General features: G+C 48.4%; 1 protein-coding gene across 6 annotated transcripts in view; it reads left to right on the forward strand.

Moving 5' to 3' along the window:
* The first annotated feature begins 18,488 nt into the window (after window positions 1–18,488).
* The window catches only part of PPP4R1 (protein phosphatase 4 regulatory subunit 1), an 88,954-nt gene continuing 82,966 nt past the window's right edge, over window positions 18,489–24,476 (forward strand). For 2 of the 6 annotated variants that reach the window (XM_030552753.1, XM_030552755.1), the window contains exons 1-2: window positions 18,489–18,574; window positions 18,797–18,841. In XM_030552753.1, coding sequence (XP_030408613.1) covers window positions 18,568–18,574; window positions 18,797–18,841 — 52 coding nt within the window. In that variant the 5' untranslated portion in view covers window positions 18,489–18,567. Of the gene's footprint in view, window positions 18,575–18,796; window positions 18,842–18,975; window positions 18,998–19,050; window positions 19,078–19,173; window positions 19,252–24,476 lie in introns of those variants that run through there. The other 4 variants (XM_030552759.1, XM_030552754.1, XM_030552757.1 and 1 more) reach the window with 4 other exon arrangements.

A 24,476-nucleotide genomic window follows, 5' to 3' on the forward strand; every position in this document is an offset into this window, starting at 1 on the left:
AGCCACTAGATTTCCTGCCTTTTCTCTCCTAAGGGAACAAGAAGGCTGTCTAATATGCGAACCACTTGTCCTTTACAAGCCAAAATGGCAGACAATTAATGAAACCATATTAAACACCATTACCGAGTATCATGTTTGATTGAGGTGGAACTCACAGTTGATTGTTATGGGGTTGTATATGTTTGATCCATATTATGATGGCAGGTACCATACATCCATTTTCATCATGTGTGAAGAATGATACTAGGAGTCTTCCATTTGAGTATTATTCATAGCTTTGGTTTTTGAGTTTTTTATAATATAAATTTCTAGAGATTTAGTTTCTCAGAGACCAAACTCCAATTAAGCTATTTCTAAGGTTTTGCATTTTCTGGTGTTTGTGAGGAAAGACAGACCATTATGAGATCAGTTCCATTATGAGAGCAGTTTTAATGTTTTGGTTAATGCTATATCATTTGTTGTTGTACAATAAATGGTCTCTTTGAAAGCTTCTCATCTAGTATCAAGAGAGGTTTCTTGATTGTTTTGTTGAAATATAAATTTGATTTCAGAGTTAGGGAAATTATTTGAGAAAATACAATTCACCCACATCTGAAAGACCCAATTTATGTCTCATAAACACAAAGTTATTTCCATTTGGAACCTAATCCAAAGACCACTGAAGTCAGTGGAAGAAGTGAGCTGTAGCCCATGAAAGCTTATGCTACAATAAATTTGTTAGTCTCTAAGGTGCCACAAGTACTCCTATTCTTTTTGCGATACAGACTAACATGGCTACTACTCTGCAGTCAGTGGATATCTTTCCATTGACTTAATTGGAATTGGATCAGGCCCTTGAAGAACACCTAGAAACAGCAAGATGTGGATTAATGGGTCTGTTGAAGTCCTATCCATCATAGCCAACAAGTTTAAAAGTGGGGCCATGTAATAACCTTAATTCCAGATCTGGACCTTAGCGTCCAAAATATGGGGGTTAGCATGAAAACCTCCAAGCTTAGTTACCAGCTTGGACCTGGTACTTGCTGCCACCACCCAAAAAATTAGAGTGTTTTGGGGCACTCTGGTCCCCCTGAAAAACCTTCCCTGGGGACCCCAAGACCCAAATCCCTTGAGTCTTACAACAAAGGGAAATAATCCTTTTTCCCTTCCCCCCCTCCAGGTGCTCCTGGAGAGATACCCAGACACAAGCTCTGTGAAACTACACAGAGTGACTCTCCCTCTCCGTTCCTGGTCCTGGAAACAAAAAGGACTTTCCTATTCCCCCAGAGGGAATGCAAAATCAGGCTAGCCAATTCAATACACACCGATCTCCCCTGATTTCTTCCTCCCACCAATTCCCTGGTGAGTACAGACTCAATTTCCCTGAAGTAAAGAAAAACTCCAACAGGTCTTAAAAGAAAGCTTTATAAAGAAAAAAGAAAGAAAAAATACAAATGGTCTCTCTGTATTAAGATGACGAATACAGGGTCAATTGCTTAAAAGAATATTGAATAAACAGCCTTATTCAAAAAGAATACAAATCAAAGCACTCCAGCACTTATATTCATGCAAATACCAAAGAAAAGAAACCATATAACTTACTATCTGATCTCTTTGTCCTTACACTTAGAAACAGAAGACTAGAAAGTAGAAACTACTTCTCCAAAGCTCAGAGAAAGCAGGCAGCCAGAAAACAAAGACCTCAGACACACAATTCCCTCCACCCAAAGTTGAAAAAATCCGGTTTCCTGATTGGTCCTCTGGTCTGGTGCTTTAGGTGAAAGAGACATTAACCCTTAGCTATCTGTTTATGACATGCCCCCCAAATTGCAGACAGTGGGGAAGCTCACTGGAGGCGATTTCCTTCTAGAACTTGAAAATAAACAGATTAATACAACACATGCACCTTTACATATACTACTAAGTATATAACTAACAGACTTTTACATTTTAAGAACACTTTTTAACTACTGGATTCTGGGAAACTCTCACGGGAGAGTGCATCAGCAACTTTGTTAGAAGCTCCTGTGATGTGTTGAATTTCAAAATCAAAATCTTGGAGAGCTAAACTCCAACGAAGAAGTTTCTTGTTGTTCCCCTTGGCAGTATGAAGCCACTTTAGTGCAGCATGGTCAGTTTGTAGTTTGAACCGCCATCCCCAAACATATGGGCGTAGCTTTTCCAGGGCGTACACAATGGCATAGCATTCCTTTTCACTGACTGACCAGTGACTTTCCCTCTCAGACAGTTTCTTGCTGAGAAACACGACAGGATGGAAGTTGTGATCGGTTGCTTCCTGCATGAGCACTGCTCCTATACCACGCTCAGATGCATCTGTGGTTACTAGGAATGGCTTGTCAAAGTCCGGGGCCCTGAGCACAGGGTCAGACATGAGCATCGCCTTAAGCTGGGTAAAGGCCTTTTGACACTCATCAGTCCACTTAACGGCATTTGGCTGGGTCTTTTTGGTCAGGTCGGTCAATGGGGCAGTGATTTGGCTGTAGTGTGGTACAAATCGCCTGTAGTATCCGGCCAAGCCTAAGAAGGATGGACCTGTTTCTTTGACCTTGGGACAGGCCACTTTTGGATAGCATCCACCTTGGCCTGTAGGGGGTTTATGGTTCCTCGACCCACCTGGTGCCCCAGGTAAGTCACTCTGTTTTGGCCTATTTGACACTTTTTGGCCTTAACAGTTAGTCCTGCCTGCCTGATGCGCTCAAAGACCTTTTCCAGGTGTAGTAGGTGTTCGGGCCAGGAGTCTGAAAAAATGGCCACATCATCGAGGTAGGCAACTGCAAATTCTCCCAGTCCAGCTAGTAGGCCATCTACCAGCCTCTGGAAGGTGGCGGGTGCATTTCGAAGGCCGAAAGGAAGGACATTGAATTCATACACCCCCGCATGGGTGACAAATGCTGACCTCTCCTTGGCAGGTTCATCTAGGGGTACTTGCCAGTACCCCTTGGTTAAGTCTATTGTAGAGATGAACTGGGCACGTCCCAACTTCTCCAATAGCTCATCAGTGCGTGGCATTGGATAGTTGTCCGGACGAGTTACCGCATTTAGCTTACAGTAGTCCACGCAAAAGCGTATTTCCCCATCTGGTTTGGGTACCAGAACCACTGTAGATGCCCATGCACTGGTAGATGAGCGGATTATACCCATCTGTAGCATGTTCTGGATCTCCCGTTCTATAGCAGCTTGGGCATGAGGAGACACCCGGTAGGGTGGGGTTCTGATTGGGTGAGCATTACCTGTATCAATGGAGTGGTATGCCCGTTCAGTCCGTCCTGGGGTGGCTGAGAACAATGGGGCGAAGCTAGTGCACAGCTCCTTGATTTGTTGCCGCTGCAGACGTTCCAGGGTGGTTGAGAGGTTCACCTCTTCCACGCCACCGTCTTTTTTCCCGTCGTAGTAGACACCGTCAGGCCACTCAGCATCATCTCCCTGGACTGTAAACTGACAAACCTGTAAGTCTCTGGAATAGAAAGGCTTGAGAGAATTAACATGGTACACTTTAGGCTTTAGTGAGGAATTGGGAAATGCTATGAGGTAGTTTACAGCTCCCAGGCGCTCTTGGACCGTGAATGGCCCTTCCCATGATGCTTCCATCTTATGGGCCTGTTGCGCCTTCAAGACCATAACCTGGTCTCCTACCTTGAAGGAACGTTCTCTGGCATGTCTGTCATACCAGGCCTTTTGCTCTTACTGAGCATCCTTTAGGTTCTCTCTAGCAAGGGCTAAAGAGTGTTGGAGGGTGCTTTGTAGGTTGCTTACAAAGTCCAGAATGTTAGTTCCGGGAGAAGGCGTAAACCCCTCCCATTGCTGCTTCACCAACTGTAATGGCCCCTTAACCTCGTGACCATACACAAATTCAAATGGTGAAAACCCTAAACTGGGATGTGGTACAGCCCTGTAGGCAAACAGCAACTGCTGCAACACTAGGTCCCAATTATTGGAGAATTCGTTGATGAATTTTCGTATCATGGCCCCCAAAGTTCCATTGAACCTTTCCACCAGGCCATTGGTTTGATGGTGGTACGGGGTGGCAACCAAGTGATTCACCCCATGAGTTTCCCACAGTTTTTCCATGGTCCCTGCCAGGAAATTAGACCCTGAGTCTGTAAGGATGTCAGAGGGCCAACCTACCCTGGCAAAGATGTCTGTTAGGGCCAAGCACACAGTGTTAGCCCTGGTGTTGCCTAGAGCTACTGCTTCTGGCCATCGGGTAGCAAAGTCCACTAAAGTCAGTATGTACTGCTTTCCTCTGGGCGTCTTTTTTGGGAAAGGGCCCAGAATATCCACAGCTACTCGCTGAAATGGGACCTCAATTATGGGGAGTGGCTGGAGAGGGGCCTTGACCTGGTCTTGAGGCTTTCCGACTTTTTGGCATACCTCACAAGACCGGACATACTTGGCAACATCCTTGCCCATCCCCTCCCAGTGGAAGGACTTCCCCAACCGGTGCTTGGTTCTGTTCACCCCAGCATGGCCACTGGGATGATCATGGGCTAAGCTTAAGAGCTTCCCCCGGTACTTAGTTGGAACCACCAACTGTTTTTGCGGCTGCCATTCTTCCCGGTGTCCACCAGAAAGAATTTCCTTGTATAAAAGTCCTTGGTCTATAACAAACCGGGATCGATTAGAAGAGCTGAGAGGCGGTGGGGTGCTCCGTGCCGCCGCCCACGCTTTTTGAAGGCTGTCATCTGCTTCCTGCTCAGCCTGGAACTGTTCCCTTGAGGCTGGGGTCACCAGTTCTTCCTCAGACTGTGGACTTGGGCTTGGTCCCTCTGGAAGCGATGTAGGTGATGGGGTTGTTTCCGTTGCTGGTGAACCGCTCTCCGCTAGTGCACCTGAGGGTATTTCAGGCTCTGGCTGAGCCTTTTGGGTATGGCTGTCTGTTGCTTCTGCCAGTTCTGGCTCGCTGGCGCCCTCTGGCGTTGAGTTTGAAGATGTGGTTGCACTTGCTGGTGCTGGTTGCTGTTCCAGTTCCGGGCCTGGGACTGGAGGTGTTGTGGCTGTTTCAGTGGTTGGCATGGAATCCGGGTCCACTACCTCTGTCTGGGTCTCTGGTAACACAGACGGGGCCTCTGTGGACGGCTCAGGAACAGGAATGGGTCTGGAAGCTTGCCTGGTTTGGCTACGTGTAACCATTCCCACTCTCTTGGCCCGCCTCACCTGGTTGGCCAAGTCTTCCCCCAGTAGCATGGGGATAGGATAATTGTCATAGACTGCAAAAGTCCACATTCCTGACCAGCCTTTGTACTGGACAGGCAGTTGAGCTGTAGGCAAGTCTACAGCTTGTGACATGAAGGGGTAAATTGTAACTTTGGCCTTTGGGTTGATGAATTTGGGGTCTACGAAGGATTGGTGGATAGGTGACACTTGTGCCCCCGTGTCTCTCCACACAGTAACCTTCTTTCCGCCCACTCTCAAATTTTCCCTTCGCTCCAAAGGTATTTGAGAGGCATCCGGGCCTGGGGATCTTTGGTGTGATGGTGGTGTAATGAATTGCACTCGCATGGTGTTCTTGGGACAGTTGGCCTTGATATGTCCCAGTTCATTACACTTAAAGCATCTTCCATCTGATGGATCACTGGGCCGAGGTGAGTTACTGGAGACTGGTGAGGTGGAAGGGTAGGGTATCTGTGGCTTTACTTGGGTGGTATGTGGGGTCTTTGGCTGTCCTCGGTTGTAGGGTTTATGGTCTGTGTGCCCCCTGGGGTAATCGTTCCCCTTGACAGTAGCTTTCTTGCTTTCTGCCAGTTCCATCCATTTGGCTCCAATCTCCCCCGCCTCAGCGATATCTTTGGGTTTTCCATCTTGTATGTACCATGTGATGTCTTCAGGAACACCATCCAAGAACTGCTCCATTTGTATGAGGAGGTTCAGTTCTTCCAAGGTTTGAATGTTGTTTCCTGTTATCCAGGCCTCATAGTTTTTTGCAATGTAGTAGGCGTGTTTGGGAAATGACACCTCTGGTTTCCACTTTTGGGTTCTGAAGCGCCGACGGGCATGATCTGGGGTTATCCCCATCCTGTATCTGGCCTTGGTTTGAAAAAGTTTATAGTCATTCATTTGCTGCTTAGGCATTTCAGTTGCCACCTCTGCTAAAGGTCCACTGAGTTGTGGCCTTAATTCTACCATGTACTGGTCTTCGGGGATGCTGTACCCAAGACAGGCTCTTTCAAAATTTTCCAAGAAGGCCTCGGTGTCATCACCTGCCTTGTAGGTGGGAAATTTCCTGTGCTGTGGAGCAATAATTGGCGCCGGGTTGTTAGGGTTGGCTGGCACATGCAGCCCAGCTTTTGCCAAGTCCAGTTCATGTTTTCTCTGTTTTTCCTTCTCTTCATTCTCTTTTTGTTGTTTTTCCATTTCTTTTTGTTGTTTTTCCATTTCTCGGCAGTGGGCCAACTCTTCTTCTGCTTGTTTCCTTCGGTAGGCCACCTCTTCTTCTTCTAGTTTTCTTTTGTGTGCTGCCTCTTGGGCTGCCTGTTCTCTTTGGAAGGCTGCCAGTTTGATGCTTTCTTCCTTTTCTTTCATCTCCATCTCTTTTTGTTTTATTTTCAGTTGTCGCCTGTGTTCAGCTTCTCTGATTTGTTCTTCAGCCCCCCTTTTTGTCTTGGTAGACATGGTTCCTGTTTTCTTGTGTTGGGGTGCCCTCTGGTGTTTATCTTCCAAACTGCAGGTTCTCTGTTGCCTCCTGAAGTCTGCCTAGCAACAGTGCCTTTAGCTAATCTTCAATGTTAAGTAAACCTGAAAAACCACTTTATTTGCATTTATATAGTGCTGGTATGACTCTCAATGGGAGTGCTATTGTGTGACAAAAGACTGTTAATAGTCTGGTAATGGCTTCTTGCTTAACATGCAAGCCACAAACTGCCAGAGAGAGCAGAAAAAAAAATTCTCTCTGGTTCCCTTTTAAAACCAAACTGTTTCTCTCTGCTAAAAAGCCCTTAGCAGAGAAAAGAAAAATATAATATTCCTACTGGCTTCTGGATTCTGTCTATCTCCCAACCGCTGCTACACCATGTAATAACCTTAATTCCAAATCTGGACCTTAGCGTCCAAAATATGGGGGTTAGCATGAAAACCTCCAAGCTTAGTTACCAGCTTGGACCTGGTACTTGCTGCCACCACCCAAAAAATTAGAGTGTTTTGGGGCACTCTGGTCCCCCTGAAAAACCTTCCCTGGGGACCCCAAGACCCAAATCCCTTGAGTCTTACAACAAAGGGAAATAATCCTTTTTCCCTTCCCCCCCTCCAGGTGCTCCTGGAGAGATACCCAGACACAAGCTCTGTGAAACTACACAAAGTGACTCTCCCTCTCCCCCGGTCCTGGAAACAAAAAGGACTTTCCTATTCCCCCAGAGGGAATGCAAAATCAGGCTAGCCAATTCAACACACACCGATCTCCCCTGATTTCTTCCTCCCACCAATTCCCTGGTGAGTACAGACTCAATTTCCCTGAAGTAAAGAAAAACTCCAACAGGTCTTAAAAGAAAGCTTTATAAAGAAAAAAGAAAGAAAAAATACAAATGGTCTCTCTGTATTAAGATGACGAATACAGGGTCAATTGCTTAAAAGAATATTGAATAAACAGCCTTATTCAAAAAGAATACAAATCAAAGCACTCCAGCACTTATATTCATGCAAATACCAAAGAAAAGAAACCATATAACTTACTATCTGATCTCTTTGTCCTTACACTTAGAAACAGAAGACTAGAAAGTAGAAACTACTTCTCCAAAGCTCAGAGAAAGCAGGCAGCCAGAAAACAAAGACCTCAGACACACAATTCCCTCCACCCAAAGTTGAAAAAATCCGGTTTCCTGATTGGTCCTCTGGTCAGGTGCTTTAGGTGAAAGAGACATTAACCCTTAGCTATCTGTTTATGACAGGCCACCTGGACACACGAGTGTAGGAAGTAGAAGTTCACAGTGTGTGGTGGCATGTAGCCAGATAAAGGTGAGGTTCCCCCCGCCCCCCATATCATATATGTGTCGCTGTATAGCCAAAAGTCTTGCCCAACATCTTTATTTACAAAGGTGGAAGCTTTTATGAGTGATTATAACAATGCATTTAGAACTGGTTTCACATGAGGAACCATATGTATGTTCCACCCAGACTTTAACAAATGTTTACTAATAACTTGTTGCAACAAATGGATTCCTGAACAACTGTACTTTGTCTTGAGATGTAAAGCACGCTAGTTCTTTTACATGGGTTATTTAACCCCCCCCACACTCTAGTATATGCAAACAGAGGCAGCCATCCCCAGAGAAGTACCACAATCACATATTCAAAACCAAAATTGGATTAAATGGAGTTACAGTATATATTAAACATGATGATTCTGGTTTAGTCATGTTACAGTGTCTCTTTGCAGAGGATGTAGCTCCCCTATTAAACATACATGTCCACAGAAAAATTCTGTTTCCTAAATATCCTGTTTGACATTGCACTCCATATGTTTTATGAAAATACGCATGGAATGTGAATATAATGTAACTGGAATATGCTTTATGCAAAAGGTCTCTTGTAAGGTATCATTACAATGCTTACAAAGCTTATAAGCTTTATACAGAGTAAAATGGATTTATTTAGGGTTTGGATCCCTCTGGGAACTGGGTGTCTGGGTGCTAGAGATAGGTGACTTGCTGAGCAGTTTTTGGTTAAAGTCTGCAGCTTTGGGGGCATGGATCAGATCTGGGTCTGTGTTGCAGCAGACTAGTGTGCCTGGCTCAACAAGGCAGGGTTCTGGAGTCCCAAACTAACAGGGAAAATGGGCTCAGAGGTAGTTTCAGCACATCAGGTAACAGTTCCGGGGGGGAGTCTCTGTGACCAAACCCATTACACCCTGGATGCTACTTCCCCATTCAAAGTGGTACACACATAAATACTATAATTGACAAAACTAAGAGAGCATGTGCTCCTACTGAAGTTCCAAGTTATATAAGCCCGAGATGGATATGCTTATGTATTTAAAATGAATTTCCCTTTAAGGATTATAGAAAAAGTTATCTGATACATTCTAAACAGAGTAATTTATATTTAGCACGCATTATTACCAATCTATATGGTTTGAAAAACAGTTCAAAAAACAAACTTAGGGAACACAAAATGGGTTATTTTAGGCAATCTCTCCCCCTTTAGTTAGTACTTTCTGTATAAAGAGTCTGATACTGCACCACTGGATTCTATGGAAGTTTTGCTATTGATTTCAGTGCAAACAGGATTGGGGATCTAAATGAGGGGCAAGGGAGAGAAAGGAAACTTCTCGGAAATAACCCCTAGGAATGAAAATAGCAAACTTGGTCCACGGATCACGCTTAGCTGTTCAGCAGTTCTCTTTTTGTTCTGTTGTTATTTCTGCATTGCTGGCATTCCATGAAGTTAAATATTTTCCCTTAACTTCAATTTTCAACTTGACAGGATGTAGCATGGCACATATACTATTGTAGTGGGGGATTTTCTTGAAGTTGGGAAGTTCCATCACTGGATTTTAAGACAATAGGTCAGAATAAAAGGAAATGTAGGGGAAGCTGTGGCCTGTAGACTCCACTGACTTCACTTAGGATTGAATCAGGCCCTTAGAGATTTGAGGAAAGGTCTGTGATATATGAATTTTACAAAAAAGCTAGTCAGATTGAATCATTATGACAGAGGAAAAACAGAGTCTAGGCAACAAATTATTTACAACATTTAAGGAAAATAACAGATTGATGTAAATAAGCTATTTGTGAGGCATATTGTCAAAATTGATAGGCCAAAAATTAAACTACCCAGACTTTGGTCCTGTTACATAAGAATGGCCATACTGGGTCAGACCAATCTAGCCCAGTATCCTGTCTTCCAACAGTGGCCAGTGACAGATGCTTCAGAGGGAATTAACAAAATTGGGCAATTATTGAGTGATCCATCCCCTGTCATCCAGTCCCAGGTTCTGGCAGTCAGAAGTTTAGGGAAACACAGAGCATGGAGTTGCATCCCTGACCATCTTGGCTAATAGTCTTTGATGGACCTATCCTCCATGAACTTATCTAATTATTTTTTTAACCCAATTATACTTTTGGCCTTCACAACATCCCCTGGCAATGAGTTCCACAAGTTGACTGTGCATTGTGTGAAGAAGTACTCTCTTATGTTTGTTGCAAACCTGCTACCTATTATTTGGTGACCCCTGGTTCTTGTGTTATGTGAAGGGGCAAATAAGACTTCTCTATATACTTTTTTCTCCATACCATTCATGATTTTATAGACTTTTATCATATTTCCCCTAAGTCATCTCTTTTCTAAGATGAACAGTCACAGTCTTTTTAATCTCTCCTCATTGGGAAGCTTTTTCATACCCTCACTCATTCGATGCCCTTCTCTGCACTTTTACCAAATCAGATATGTTTTTTTTGAAATGGGGTGACCAGAAATGCAAGCATTATTCCAGATATGGGTGTACCATGGCATTATGATATTTTCTGTTGTCTTATCTATCCCTTTCCTTATGCATTGCTCCTAACATTCTGTTAGCTTTTTTGACTGTGGTTGCACATTGAGCAGATGTTTTCAGAGAACTAACCATGACGACTCCAAGATTTCTTTTGAATGGTAACAGCTAATTTAGACTCCACCATTTTAGATGGGATTCCTCCCTCCCCTCCCATGTGTATTAGTTTGCACTTATTAACACTGTATGTCATCTGCCATTTTGTTGCCTAGCCATCTAGTTTAGTGAGATCCCTTTGGAACTCTTTGCAGTCAGCTTTGGACTTACTTATCTTGAGTAATTTTGTATTGTCTGCAAACTTTGCCACATCACTGTTTACTCCTTTTTCGAAGTCACTTATGAATATATTAAACAGCACTTGTCCCAATATAGATTTGTGGGAGACCCTGCTATTTACCTCTCTTCACTGTGAAAAATGACCATTTATTCCTAGCATTGGTTTCCTCTGTTAATTAATTTGTCACTGATCCATGAGAGGCCCTTAACCCATGACCACTTACTTTACATAAGAGCCTTGGTTTGGGATCTTGTCAAAGGTCCCTCATTTGGATAACTGGTCTAAAAGTAATGTATGTATTCACTTTTCTGGGTACTTTCAACATCAGCAAAAAGGAAACTGACAAAATAATAATAATAAAAGAATGATGGAATACTGAGGTAAGTACTTCTAGAGAGCACTGTTGTCAAAGATGGTGCATTTTTTAGGCAAAATATAACTGCCCTATGAAGTGCCATAGAGTGTTCAGCTAATGAAATCACTAGCTTGATTAAGTATCAGAGGGTAGCCGTGTTAGTCTGGATCTGTAAAAGCAGCAAAGAATCCTGTGGCACCTTATAGACTAACAGACGTTTTGGAGCATGAGCTTTCGTGGGTGAATACCCACTTCCTCAGATGCATGTAATGGAAATATCCAGGGGCAGGTATATATATATGTGCTAGCAAGCAAGCTAGAGATAACGAGGTCAATTCAATCAGGGAGGATGAGGCCCTGTTCTAGCAGTTGAGGTGTGAAAACCAAGTTTCTCCTCTCTTGGTTTTCACACCTCAACTGCTAGAACAGGGCCTCATCCTCCCTGATTGAATTGACCTCGTTATCTCTAGCTTGCTTGCTAGCACACATATATATACCTGCCCCTGGATATTTCCATTACATGCATCTGAGGAAGTGGGTATTCACCCACGAAAGCTCATGCTCCAAAACGTCTGTTAGTCTATAAGGTGCCACAGGATTCTTTGCTGCTTTAGCTTGATTAACATTCTTAGCCTTCTCATTTCGAATAGAAAGTGCCCTGTGCTAAGAATTATTCTTTATGACAGTGGACTGAGCCATACTTTATAATCAATAGTAAAGAACTGGAGAAGAATTATTGTTTTTGTTTAAATTTAAATATGTTTTCATTAAAAACAAATAAATAGCAGCAATAAACAGCACCCTTGTGAAGTGTTTCACAACAGATTTTTAAATTAGAGGTTTGTCTCTTGAAATTACAAAGTATCTAGCTCATAGCAAAGATATTGGAATGCCTTAACTATGATTCCAAGCATAAGTGCATTGAGAATCTCCAAGTGGTTTATAAACTTCTATTAGAGGTCACTGATGAAAGCAGGGGTTCTCACAACAAATTATTTGGTGGCCTCAGTGCTTTTTTCCTAAAGTTAATTATGTCCAAATCATTGTAATTTATTTACATAGGGTTTTTTTGCAGACTCAGTAATAAAAATAATGTAGAGTTGTCTCTATTCTTTATGGAACCTATACAGAAACATAAATAAGGTGCTTTATATGTTTTGCTTTTTTTTTGGTTGATTTTTTTTAATATATGCTGGCTAGTAAATCTGCTACTGTGATATACAAATATACAAATATCACTTTTCACAGAAGATTTACTCAGCCCCGGGAAGCTGGGGGACAAATTAAGCCTTAAATGGGGAGGTGGGGAGGGAGGTGGAGAGGGCCAGCGGCAATGTGGGGCTGGAGCCTGAAGCCCTGTGGCTGGAGCCTGCCACCACATGGCCACAGCCTGCCACCACCTCATGGCTGAAGCCTGAAGCCCAAGCCCAAGCCCCACCGCCCCCTGGAAGGTGGGGAACTCACACTGTTGCCTGTCCCTACAGTGTTTGTGGCTCCAGAAGGGGGAAGGGATCTGCCCCTGCTGGTGGCCCTGGGGGAGGTGCAGCTGCTTTGTTCCCTGTCCCCCCATCACCACGCAGGAGGGTGTGGCCACAAGAAAAGCCCCTGGTAGCCCCATGCAGCCACAGTGGCAGCATTTGAGAAATGCTGGATTAAAGTATGAGTGAGTCAGCAAATCCCCTTCTTACTGCACTGTGACACCTCTGAAAGATGCTTCTTTGGGGAATGACATTACAAAGCCCAATTCTGGCATTTTTGTGTCAGCTTCTGGAGCACGCTGTGGTATTTTAAAAACTAATGATGAAACCTAACCTTGAACAGTGAGTTCAGTTTTGGTTACCTCATCTCAAACAGCACTTTGCAGACACCAGTAGTGTAACTGAGGGTAAATAGAGTTTACCCACTGCTCATTTGGGCAACATGGAGTTTAGGTTATTCACTTTTTTTTTTTTTTTTTTTTTTACCACTATGATATTGGCAGACAGAGTGAAGGTCCAGAAAACTGATTGGAAGGAGAGGGAGGAGGCTTCCATATAAGTAAAGAAGGCCAAGTAAGACAGTAGTGCCAGTGCGATTGGGCAATAGTATCAAAGCCAAACAACGGGGAAATAAATCCATTGCCAAATAAGTGTGTTTTGGAGGTGAAGGGAGCAGCAATAGCGCCAAGCAAAAGGGAAAGGATGTCAGTACCAAGCAGGTACTGCAGTCCCAGCTTAGGGGAAATTCATGTCAGAGCCAAGGAACAGGGAAGTAGTGCCAAGTGTGCATTGGTCTGGGGGAAAAGTGCAGTGCCAGGACCCAGTGTGCAGGATTGGGTGAGTGGGTGCAGTGCGAAATCCCAGCATGCGGGGGTGGGGGGAAGCAAAGCCAGGACCCAATGTGCAGGGTTGAGGGAAGTAGGTGCAGTGTCTGGCAAGGGGTGCAGGGTTGAAGGAAGGGGGCACAGTGCCAGGGCCCAGCATGTGGGGTTGGGATAAGGAAGTGCCAGGGCCCAGCGCCAGGGCACAGTGTGTGGAGTTGGCAGAAAGGGGCACAGTGCCAGGGCCCAGCATGTGGGATTGGGGGAATGAAGTGCCAGGGCGCAGCGTGTGCGGTCTGGGGGAAGTACCCGGGCACAGGGCTGGGGGAAGTGCCAGGGCAGGGGGCAGTGTGCAGGGCTGGGGGAAGGGCCAGGGCCCAGCATGTGGGGTCTGTGGAAGTACCCGGGCACAGGGCTGGGGGAAGGAAGTGCCAGGGCAGGGGGCAGTGTGCAGGGCTGGGGGAAGGAGGCACAGTGTGCAGGGTTGGGGAAGGGCCAGGGCCCAGCGTGTGGGGTCTGGGGGAAGTACCCGGGCACAGGGCTGGGGGAAGGAAGTGCCAGGGCAGGGGGGCAGTGTGCAGGGCTGGGGGAAGGAAGTGCCTGGGCAAGGGGCAGTGTGCGGGGTTGGGGGAAGGAAGCACAGTGTGCAGGGTTGGGGAAGTGCCAGAGCCCAGCATGTGGGGTCTGTGGGAAGTAGCCGGGCACAGAGCTGGGGGAAGGAAGTGCCAGGGCAGGGGGGCAGTGTGCAGGGCTGGGGGAAGGAAGTGCCAGGGCAGGGGGCAGTGTGTAGGGCTGGGGGAAGGAAGTGCCAGGGCAGGGGGCAGTGTGCGGGGTTGGGGGAAGGAGGCACAGTGTGCAGGGCTGGGGAAGTGCCAGAGCCCAGCGTGTGGGGTCTGGGGGAAGGAAGTGCCAGGGCAGGGGGGCAGTGTGTAGGGCTGGGGGAAGGAAGTGCCAGGGCAGGGGACAGTGTGTAGGGCTGGGGGAAGGAAGTGCCAGGGCAGGGGGCAGTGTGCAGGGCTGGGGGAAGGAGGTACAGTGTGCAGGGCTGGGGAAGTGCCAGAGCCCAGCATGTGGGGTCTGGGGGAAGGACCCAGGCACAGGGCTGGGGGAAGGAAGTGCCAGGGCAGAGGGCAGTGTGCAGGGCTGGGGGAAGGAGGTACAGTGTGCAGGGCTGGGGAAGTGCCAGAGCCCAGCATGTGGGGTCTGGGGGAAGGACCCAGGCACAGGGCTGGGGGAAGGAAGTGCCAGGGCAGGGGGCAGTGTGCAGGGCTGGGGGAAGGAGGTACAGTGTGCAGGGCTGGGGAAGTGCCAGAGCCCAGCGTGTGGGGTCTGGGGGAAGTGCCCAGGCACAGGGCTGGGGGAAGGAAGTGCTAGGGCAGGGGGCAGTGTGCAGGGCTGGGGGAAGGAGGTACAGTGTGCAGGGCTGGGGAAGTGCCAGAGCCTAGCGTGTGGGGTCTGGGGGAAGGACCCAGGCACAGGGCTGGGGGAAGGAAGTGCCAGGGCAGGGGGCAGTGTGCAGGGCTGGGGGAAGGAGGTACAGTGTGCAGGGCTGGGGAAGTGCCAGAGCCCAGCGTGTGGGGTCTGGGGGAAGGACCCAGGCACAGGGCTGGGGGAAGGAAGTGCCAGGGCAGGGGGCAGTGTGTAGGGCTGGGGGAAGGAGGTACAGTGTGCAGGGCTGGGGAAGTGCCAGAGCCCAGCGTGTGGGGTCTGGGGGAAGGACCCAGGCACAGGGCTGGGGGAAGGAAGTGCCAGGGCAGGGGGCAGTGTGTAGGGCTGGGGGAAGGAGGTACAGTGTGCAGGGCTGGGGCAGTGCCAGAGCCCAGCGTGTGGGGTCTGGGGGAAGTGCCCAGGCACAGGGCTGGGGGAAGGAAGTGCCAGGGCAGGGGGCAGTGTGCAGGGCTGGGGAAGGAGGTACAGTGTGCAGGGCTGGGGAAGTGCCAGAGCCCAGCGTGTGGGGTCTGGGGGAAGGACCCAGGCACAGGGCTGGGGGAAGGAAGTGCCAGGGCAGAGGGCAGTGTGCGGGGTTGGGGGAAGGAGGTACAGTGTGCAGGGCTGGGGAAGTGCCAGAGCCCAGCGTGTAGGGTCTGGGGGAAGGAAGTGCCAGGGCAGGGGCAGTGTGCAGGGCTGGGGGAAGGAGGTACAGTGTGCAGGGCTGGGGAAGTGCCAGAGCCCAGCGTGTGGGGTCTGGGGGAAGGAAGTGCCAGGGCAGGGGGCAGTCTGCGGGGTTGGGGGAAGGAAGTGCCAGGGCAGGGGGCAGTGTGCAGGGCTGGGGAAGTGCCAGAGCCCAGCGTGTGGGGTCTGGGGGAAGGACCCAGGCACAGGGCTGGGGGAAGGAAGTGCCAGGGCAGGGGGCAGTGTGTAGGGCTGGGGGAAGGAGGTACATTGTGCAGGGCTGGGGAAGTGCCAGAGCCCAGCGTGTGGGGTCTGGGGGAAGTGCCCAGGCACAGGGCTGGGGGAAGGAAGTGCCAGGGCAGGGGGCAGTGTGCAGGGCTGGGGAAGTGCCAGAGCCCAGCGTGTGGGGTCTGGGGGAAGGACCCAGGCACAGGGCTGGGGGAAGGAAGTGCCAGGGCAGGGGGCAGTGTGTAGGGCTGGGGGAAGGAGGTACAGTGTGCAGGGCTGGGGAAGTGCCAGAGCCCAGCGTGTGGGGTCTGGGGGAAGTGCCCAGGCACAGGGCTGGGGGAAGGAAGTGCCAGGGCAGGGGGCAGTGTGCAGGGCTGGGGGAAGGAAGTACAGTGTGCAGGGCTGGGGAAGTGCCAGAGCCCAGCGTGTGGGGTCTGGGGGAAGGACCCAGGCACAGGGCTGGGGGAAGGAAGTGCCAGGGCAGAGGGCAGTGTGCAGGGCTGGGGGAAGGAGGTACAGTGTGCAGGGCTGGGGAAGTGCCAGAGCCCAGCGTGTGGGGTCTGGGGGAAGGAAGTGCCAGGGCAGGGGGCAGTGTGCGGGGTTGGGGGAAGGAAGTGCCAGGGCAGGGGGCAGTGTGCAGGGCTGGGGGAAGGAGGTACAGTGTGCAGGGCTGGGGAAGTGCCAGAGCCCAGCGTGTGGGGTCTGGGGGAAGGAAGTGCCAGGGCAGGGGGCAGTGTGCGGGGTTGGGGGAAGGAAGTGCCAGGGCAGGGGGCAGTGTGCAGGGCTGGGGAAGTGCCAGAGCCCAGCGTGTGGGGTCTGGGGGAAGGAAGTGCCAGGGCAGGGGGCAGTGTGCAGGGCTGGGGGAAGGAGGCACAGTGTGCAGGGCTGGGGAAGTGCCAGAGCCCAGCGTGTGGGGTCTGGGGGAAGGACCCAGGCACAGGGCTGGGGGAAGGAAGTGCCAGGGCAGGGGACAGTGTGTAGGGCTGGGGGAAGGAGGCACAGTGTGCAGGGCTGGGGAAGTGCCAGAGCCCAGCGTGTGGGGTCTGGGGGAAGGACCCAGGCACAGGGCTGGGGGAAGGAAGTGCCAGGGCAGGGGGCAGTGTGTAGGGCTGGGGGAAGGAGGTACAGTGTGCAGGGCTGGGGAAGTGCCAGAGCCCAGCGTGTGGGGTCTGGGGGAAGGACCCAGGCACAGGGCTGGGGGAAGGAAGTGCCAGGGCAGGGGGCAGTGTGTAGGGCTGGGGGAAGGAGGTACAGTGTGCAGGGCTGGGGAAGTGCCAGAGCCCAGTGTGTGGGGTCTGGGGGAAGTGCCCAGGCACAGGGCTGGGGGAAGGAAGTGCCAGGGCAGGGGGCAGTGTGCAGGGCTGGGGGAAGGAGGTACAGTGTGCAGGGCTGGGGAAGTGCCAGAGCCCAGCGTGTGGGGTCTGGGGGAAGGACCCAGGCACAGGGCTGGGGGAAGGAAGTGCCAGGGCAGAGGGCAGTGTGCGGGGTTGGGGGAAGGAGGTACAGTGTGCAGGGCTGGGGAAGTGCCAGAGCCCAGCGTGTAGGGTCTGGGGGAAGGAAGTGCCAGGGCAGGGGCAGTGTGCAGGGTTGGGGGAAGGAGGTACAGTGTGCAGGGCTGGGGAAGTGCCAGAGCCCAGCGTGTGGGGTCTGGGGGAAGGAAGTGCCAGGGCAGGGGGCAGTCTGCGGGGTTGGGGGAAGGAAGTGCCAGGGCAGGGGGCAGTGTGCAGGGCTGGGGAAGTGCCAGAGCCCAGCGTGTGGGGTCTGGGGGAAGGACCCAGGCACAGGGCTGGGGGAAGGAAGTGCCAGGGCAGGGGGCAGTGTGTAGGGCTGGGGGAAGGAGGTACAGTGTGCAGGGCTGGGGAAGTGCCAGAGCCCAGCGTGTGGGGTCTGGGGGAAGTGCCCAGGCACAGGGCTGGGGGAAGGAAGTGCCAGGGCAGGGGGCAGTGTGCAGGGCTGGGGAAGTGCCAGAGCCCAGCGTGTGGGGTCTGGGGGAAGGACCCAGGCACAGGGCTGGGGGAAGGAAGTGCCAGGGCAGGGGGCAGTGTGTAGGGCTGGGGGAAGGAGGTACAGTGTGCAGGGCTGGGGAAGTGCCAGAGCCCAGCGTGTGGGGTCTGGGGGAAGTGCCCAGGCACAGGGCTGGGGGAAGGAAGTGCCAGGGCAGGGGGCAGTGTGCAGGGCTGGGGGAAGGAGGTACAGTGTGCAGGGCTGGGGAAGTGCCAGAGCCCAGCGTGTGGGGTCTGGGGGAAGGACCCAGGCACAGGGCTGGGGGAAGGAAGTGCCAGGGCAGGGGGCAGTGTGTAGGGCTGGGGGAAGAAGGCACAGTGTGCGGGGCTGGGGAAGGGCCAGAGCCCAGCGTGCGGGGTTGCGGGAAGGAAGCGCCAGGCGCAGGCTGGGCAGAGGGAAGCGCCAGGCGCAGTGCCCGGGCCAGACGGCGCTGGCCTGGAGAGGAAGTGCACAGCCAGGGCCAAGTGTGAAACACTCCCCGCGCCAGGCGGGCAGTGCTGGGCAGGGTGCGAGCCCTGGCTGCTTCCTGTAGGGTCGGGCGGGTCCCCGGCCGCTGCGCTGGAGGCGGCTCCGTGAGTCAGTCAGGAGCGAGGGGCGGGGAGGGCCGCGCTTGTGTGACTCCCTGGCGGAGGCGGGAGCGGCGTGTCCGGCTCAGACCCCTCCCTTCCTCGCTCGCTAGCTCGCTGCCTGCGAGTCTCTCTCGGGGACGCTAGGAGACGCCGCCCGTGGGCCCGGACCGCACGGGGCCTCCCCTCCTCCTGTCGCGGCGGCAGCGGCTTCCATGTAGCACCGGGCGGGGGGCCTACCGCAAGATGGCGGGTAGGTACCAACCGCCCTCCCGCGCTGGGGAGGCCCTGGCACCGCCCTCTCCCCCCACATCCCCAGCTATGCCCGAGCACGGGCAGCGCCCCCCCGCCCCGCCTGCTGCGGGGAGCGGCCCCTGCGCGTGCGGGGAGGGGCGGCTGTGGGGCCCCCCTGCGCATGAGGGAGCCGGGGGGCGCGTCCAGGCTGCGAGTGCGTCTCATTGTGTCTCTCCCCCAGATCTGTCGCTGCTCCAGGAGGACCTGCCGGAGGAGATTGAGGCGTGTGAGTACCGCCGGCTCCCTCGCCCCACACGGGGGCTGCGCCTCCCCGGCCGGGCGGGCTGGGCTGGGCTGGGCTGAGGGGCGGTGAGCCCAGGGGCGGTTCCATCACACTCGCCGCAGCCGGAAGCTCCGGGCGTGTCGGGGCCTTGAATGAAGCGTGGGTGCAAAGGGGGTAGGAGCGAGCGTCTGCCCCGGGGGTGGCACCGCATACTGGGGCGCGGGGAGCTTTTTATTGCGGTGGGTTTTTGGCTTCTTGGGCTTGACCCTGCGAGGAAATAGTTTAAAATGTGAAAGCCCACGTTGCATTGTGGGAGAAGAAGGAGGTGGCCATGGTCAGCTGCTCCTGCTTCGTCCCTACACGTGTGTGTGGCCGGCTGGCTAAAGTTTTCCTCTAATAATGTCTGCGTGGAGGTAGGGAAGGGGGAACGGGGACAAGCAGGAGCTGATGAGTTGTGGGGAATGCAGTAGTTGGCCGTTGCTGCTGCTTGAGATTTCTTGGCGTGTTACGTAATAAACTTAAAAGCAAGTTATTTTAAGAAAATACTTGCAGGCAAATTGTTTTCCACTTGTTTTAAGGTCCTTTGGTTTTTTTGTGCTATGTACATGGCTGTCGTACAGTTGATTTGATGTGTCATAGAAATTTTAAACTTTTTAAGCTTTTGTGTTCAGTGCATATGTTAGTGATGAATTTGAGTGTACCTTTATGTGATGGGCTGTAGCTCTATAGATACAGGATTTCTGAGGGCTGATGCTCTATTGAAACTGAGGGCCTTTTTATAAGGGGCTAGGAGATGCTTAAAAGGCAGTGTTAGAAAAGTTTGTTTTAGTGGTAAGGTTGCATATAAGACATGGAAAATGAACTAACTTGCATGCATTTCTTTCTTGAATCCTCTTCCTCCCTGGAAGGGATAGGAAAGATCTTAGTGTTTGAAAAATAATTTATCTTGTGTTGTAGTGCTATAAAAGAAGCCTCAGTGTGCAATTCAGCATTAGTAACAGGATGTATGCATAGTTTTTATTTAAAACAATAATAAATGCAGTGATGTGAAGTCTATGATAATAGTTGTGTCTTCAGCACATGTGAACTATGGAATGTAAAAAGTAATCTACAATAAGAAAGTACTATTGGGACATGACTATTAGAAAACTCTGGTTAAAGTGTAGAGCTGGAAACATTAAAACCAAGTTAATTCTAAGGTGGGGACGAAAGACTACTTTGCATGTTATATGGTTAACAAGTGCTTCAGATTTAGGTCTCAGTCCTGCAGCCTGCTTTGTGGGTAGACCCACTGACTTAAGTAAATTCCATACAGACACAGGGGGAGCAGCTTTCAGGATTGGGTCCCTAGATCGGAGAAAATAAGCTTTTAAGAAATCTAAAACCAGTGGAAATGTTTCTATTAAATTATTTTTTGGCAGTCAAGTAGAATTTCAGTTTTACACAAATATTACCCAGCAGCAATTGTAACACAATATATCAGCATTTTGTCTTGTGTTCTTTCTGCTTTTTTCATAGTAAACTACTTTTCAAGAGAGAGTCTCTCTTGTAAGGCTTAAAAACTATTACAAACTATTTTTTTTTAATTTAACATTACTAGGTATCAGATTGATGTCCCTTTAATCTGTGTGGGATATTTTTGTGAATAATTAAGGAATTTTTTTTTGGTTATTTAACATTACTTTTCCCTTTAAAAATGCAACTTTCTTGACTGCAAAGACAAAAGTTGGATAAAAGAGATTGTAGGTCTCTTAAGAGGTGGTTAGAGGAGAATATTGATATACTTTCACACACCAGACACACTTTGAATCTTTGCCCTTATGCTTCCAAAGGTACGTGAAAAATCATAGCCTTGCCTTAAAAAAGAAGAAACAACAGTATCAAAACTCTTGGGATATAAGAACCAAGGAGCTGTCCTAGAAGTCTGAAGGAAGTATTCAGACAACTAATAAAAATATTCAAGACTGCAGTGGGAAAGAGGGAGGATCTGATTGTTATTTTTAGAGAAGAACCAAGAAACTGGATTAAACCAGATTATACAACATAACATAGGAAACAATTCTGTATTATCAGGGGGACTAGATTAGATTGTAAAGGTCTTTTACAATTATAACTTCTGTAGGTTTCAGTAGTCATAGTGTTGACTTCAGTAGTGGGATTATCCTTGATATGAACCAGAGGCACCCTGGGAACACACAGGCTCTCTGCGCTGTACATTGGTTAAAAGGCATGGTAGATAACCATGGATTAGAATTCTTTGAACTAGTAGTGCTTTGTAGCCATAAACAACAGCTGTGTCAGTCAATTTACAAAACTTAATTTTATGAATTCATTGCAACACTTGGGATGTAGTTTTATGCTCAGGTGTGAGTGAACTGGAATCTACAAAGGTTTATCCAAAAAAAGACAGAAAGGCATGATTGTAACAGCTAACCCAGTTCAGACAATTGTCTTAACAGCATCACAGAGTGCAGTGGCGCTCATTTTTAAATTACCAAAGGCCCTCTTTCCAGCAACAAGTTGAGAACTGGTCTGGGACATATTTGAAAAGTCCCAGAATTCACTCATGCATTCTTGGTCATAAAAAGTTTGTTATGTGAATGCATCCATGTAGTTCTGTCAAAAACAGTCTTGTTTTGGACATGCTGAATTGTTGCAAGAATAAGCAAGAAAAATGTTAATATATTATCCCTGTAGTAAACTATGTTATCATTTATAGGTCAACACACATTTTTCATAAAAGGAAATAGCAATCTAACAAATGTCTGTATGTTTGAAATGAGCTTAAGTAACTGGGTGGCTGGAAAACAAAACTACCTAGACTTTTAAAAAATCTTTGATATTAGACCAATTAAAAAAAACTTGTCTATAAAAGCTGGCAAGTAAGCGACCAGAAAAAAAGGAGTGATGAAGAATATCTGAGTATATAAAGAGCTCGGTTGGATTTCGGAGATATGCAAGTATGTGTTGATGGAACATGTGTGAATTAGGAGGTGACTAGTTTAATATCACATAGCTCATTAGTGGGTCCAATTTTGCCCTGTCAGTGAACTGGAAGAAGAATGTGCAGCAAGCATGAAATGTTATGATTCCAAACTTTACTTCTTTTTTTTTTAAGAAAAGAAAATGTACTATAACTTTGCACTGAATATGGATAGGTAAATTGATTATGGAATTAAAAGTAGATATATTTAAGGTGAGTAACACATACTTCTTATTAGTCCTGTTACAAAACAGCAGGAGAAAACACTGTGGAATTTAATTTAATTCCCCCTTCCCCACAAGCTAAGACACTCAGATACACTGAGAAGCCAAAAATCAGAATATCTTTAAAGTAATAGTTTTGTAGAGGAGATATGCTGTAGTCTTTTTTCCAGTTTGTTATGGGTATGTTTTTAATCCCTCCATAATTAAAAATTTTAAAATATCCACTTAATCAAGGTCTTGCATTTCACTAGGCAGTTTGTGTTTTCCCTGTGTCGTCATACCTGAGCATCAGATAATATTCCTGTTAAATATTAGATTTTAAAAGTATTCTGTTTTTGATTTATCAGACTTGACAGTATGCCTTTAACAGCAGGTGACACTGGGAAAATTAGATGCTGCCAGGCATTCATTGATGGACATATAAGTAAAAGGAAATGTTTCTAGTACTTTAAACGAGACTAGCAAAACTACTTTTGGATTAATGGGTGTAGTGCTTGTTGCTATATAGACATGGGGAAAAATACAGTGGGACACATAGAATAAGGCCCACGACTATAGAATCTTGTTTAAGAGGTCAAAGAGAAAACTGGTAGTCTTGTAAGAGCACGCTTCATTAAAAATATACAGCCAAATAGATTAGGCCTAAATTGTAGGTTTAGAGCAGTGTTTCTCAACCTCTTTGATACCAAGGACTGGCTTACTGCCTTCCTGTATTGCAGGGGTTCTCAAACTGGGGGTTGGGACCCCTCAGAAGTTTTGAGGTTATTACATGGAGGGTTGTGAGCAGCCGGGCTCCACGCAAAACCCTGCTTTGCCTCCAGCATTTATAATGGTGTTAAATGTGTAAAAAGTGTTTTTAATTTATAAGGGGTGGGGGTCCACACTCAGAGGCTTGCTATGTGAAAGGGGTCACCAGTACAAAAGTTTGAGAACCACTGCTGTATTGTGTCAGGGAAGTCTCAGGGACTGGCTAAGAGTGTGGCGAATGGCCGTGGGGAGATTACATTAAAAAAATCTAATGTGATTCTATTGTCTGCATGTCTTTATATATATATTTTTAAATAATTAAATGAAAGGGAAGTGTCTCAAGATACTAGTAATGAGATAATGGAGTCTTTCACCCCTGAATTTCCAGTTTGAATCCAGCCTCTGTTAGTAGTGACTGAAAATTTTACCATGTGGCTATTATATAAAATAAGGGTTTGTCTTCATAGTGGGACTTACATTGACATAGCTGTGTGTCAAGGGTGTGAAAAATCCACACTTGAGAAGCATAGCTGTGCTGACCTAACCCCTGCGTAGATGGTGCTATGTCAATGAAAGAATTCTTCCATTGACCTACCTAGTGCTTCCTGGGGAGTTGGATTATTTATGCTGATGGGCGCACTCCTCTCATTGGTGTAAGTAGTGCTATGCTGAAGTGCTACAGCAGCACAGGTTTAACTGTGTCACAGTGGTGGTTTAAGTGTAGACATACCCTAAGTTAGTACTTCTAGTTTTGTTTCAAGTCAATGGGTATCCACATCACAGCTTGGACTAACTGATGTCTTTGGGCCACTTGGCAACTGTGCGGATGGAAACTGAATAGTAGTTGTCACTTCAGATCAGGTTGGTGATATATTGGAAGGGCTTGTTCGCACTGATGCAGCTTGTATTACGTGTGTCTATTAGATAAGTGGAATACTGCCATCTCTTTGGTTTTCAAGCCAGCATCTGGCACAATCACAGAAAACAAAATTCAGTGGAAATAATTTGACTTTAATGTTTGATTTGTGTTTTGGAAATTCAGATAGACTAGCTTGGACAATGGCACTAAGCAGAGTACTGAAAAGAAAGCAAATAACATAAATGATAAGAAGTAAATTGAAATACATTTAAATACACCTCCCAGTAGCTAAAAAGCCTTTAAGACAGTGGTGGGCCACATGCAGCCCGTCAGGGTGATCTGCTGACGGGCCGCCAGACAGTTTGTTTACATTTGCACTGCTGCCCACAGCTACCAGTGGTTGCGGTTCGCTGTTCCTGGCCAATGGGAGCTTCGGGAAGCAGCTCAGGCTGTGGGCCGCAGGTTGCCCACCACTGCTGTATGATCATCGTTAAGCAATTTTTTTTTCCAGAGCACACGTCCAAAGGCTTCACATATCAGTACAAAAAGCTGTAATCAAAATTGTCATGATGCCAACTCTTTCTAGTTCATAGCAGTGCCCATAATGTTTGCGTGTGTTCTGAAAAGATGCATAATTAGAATCCTGAGTGTGAAATCATAATAACAATGTGATATCAGCTTTCAGCACTACTGTCACATATGCACTATAAACTGGCATGATACAAGCACTAAATGTGGGTAAGTCATTGGAGTTCACCCTTACCTACTGCCTCTGGTACACATGATATCAGTCGGACCTGTTTGCACTGGGGCCTCTTGGCTCTT

The sequence above is a fragment of the Gopherus evgoodei genome, chromosome 2, assembly GCF_007399415.2.
Source record: "Gopherus evgoodei ecotype Sinaloan lineage chromosome 2, rGopEvg1_v1.p, whole genome shotgun sequence".
Lineage (NCBI taxonomy): Eukaryota > Metazoa > Chordata > Testudines > Testudinidae > Gopherus > Gopherus evgoodei.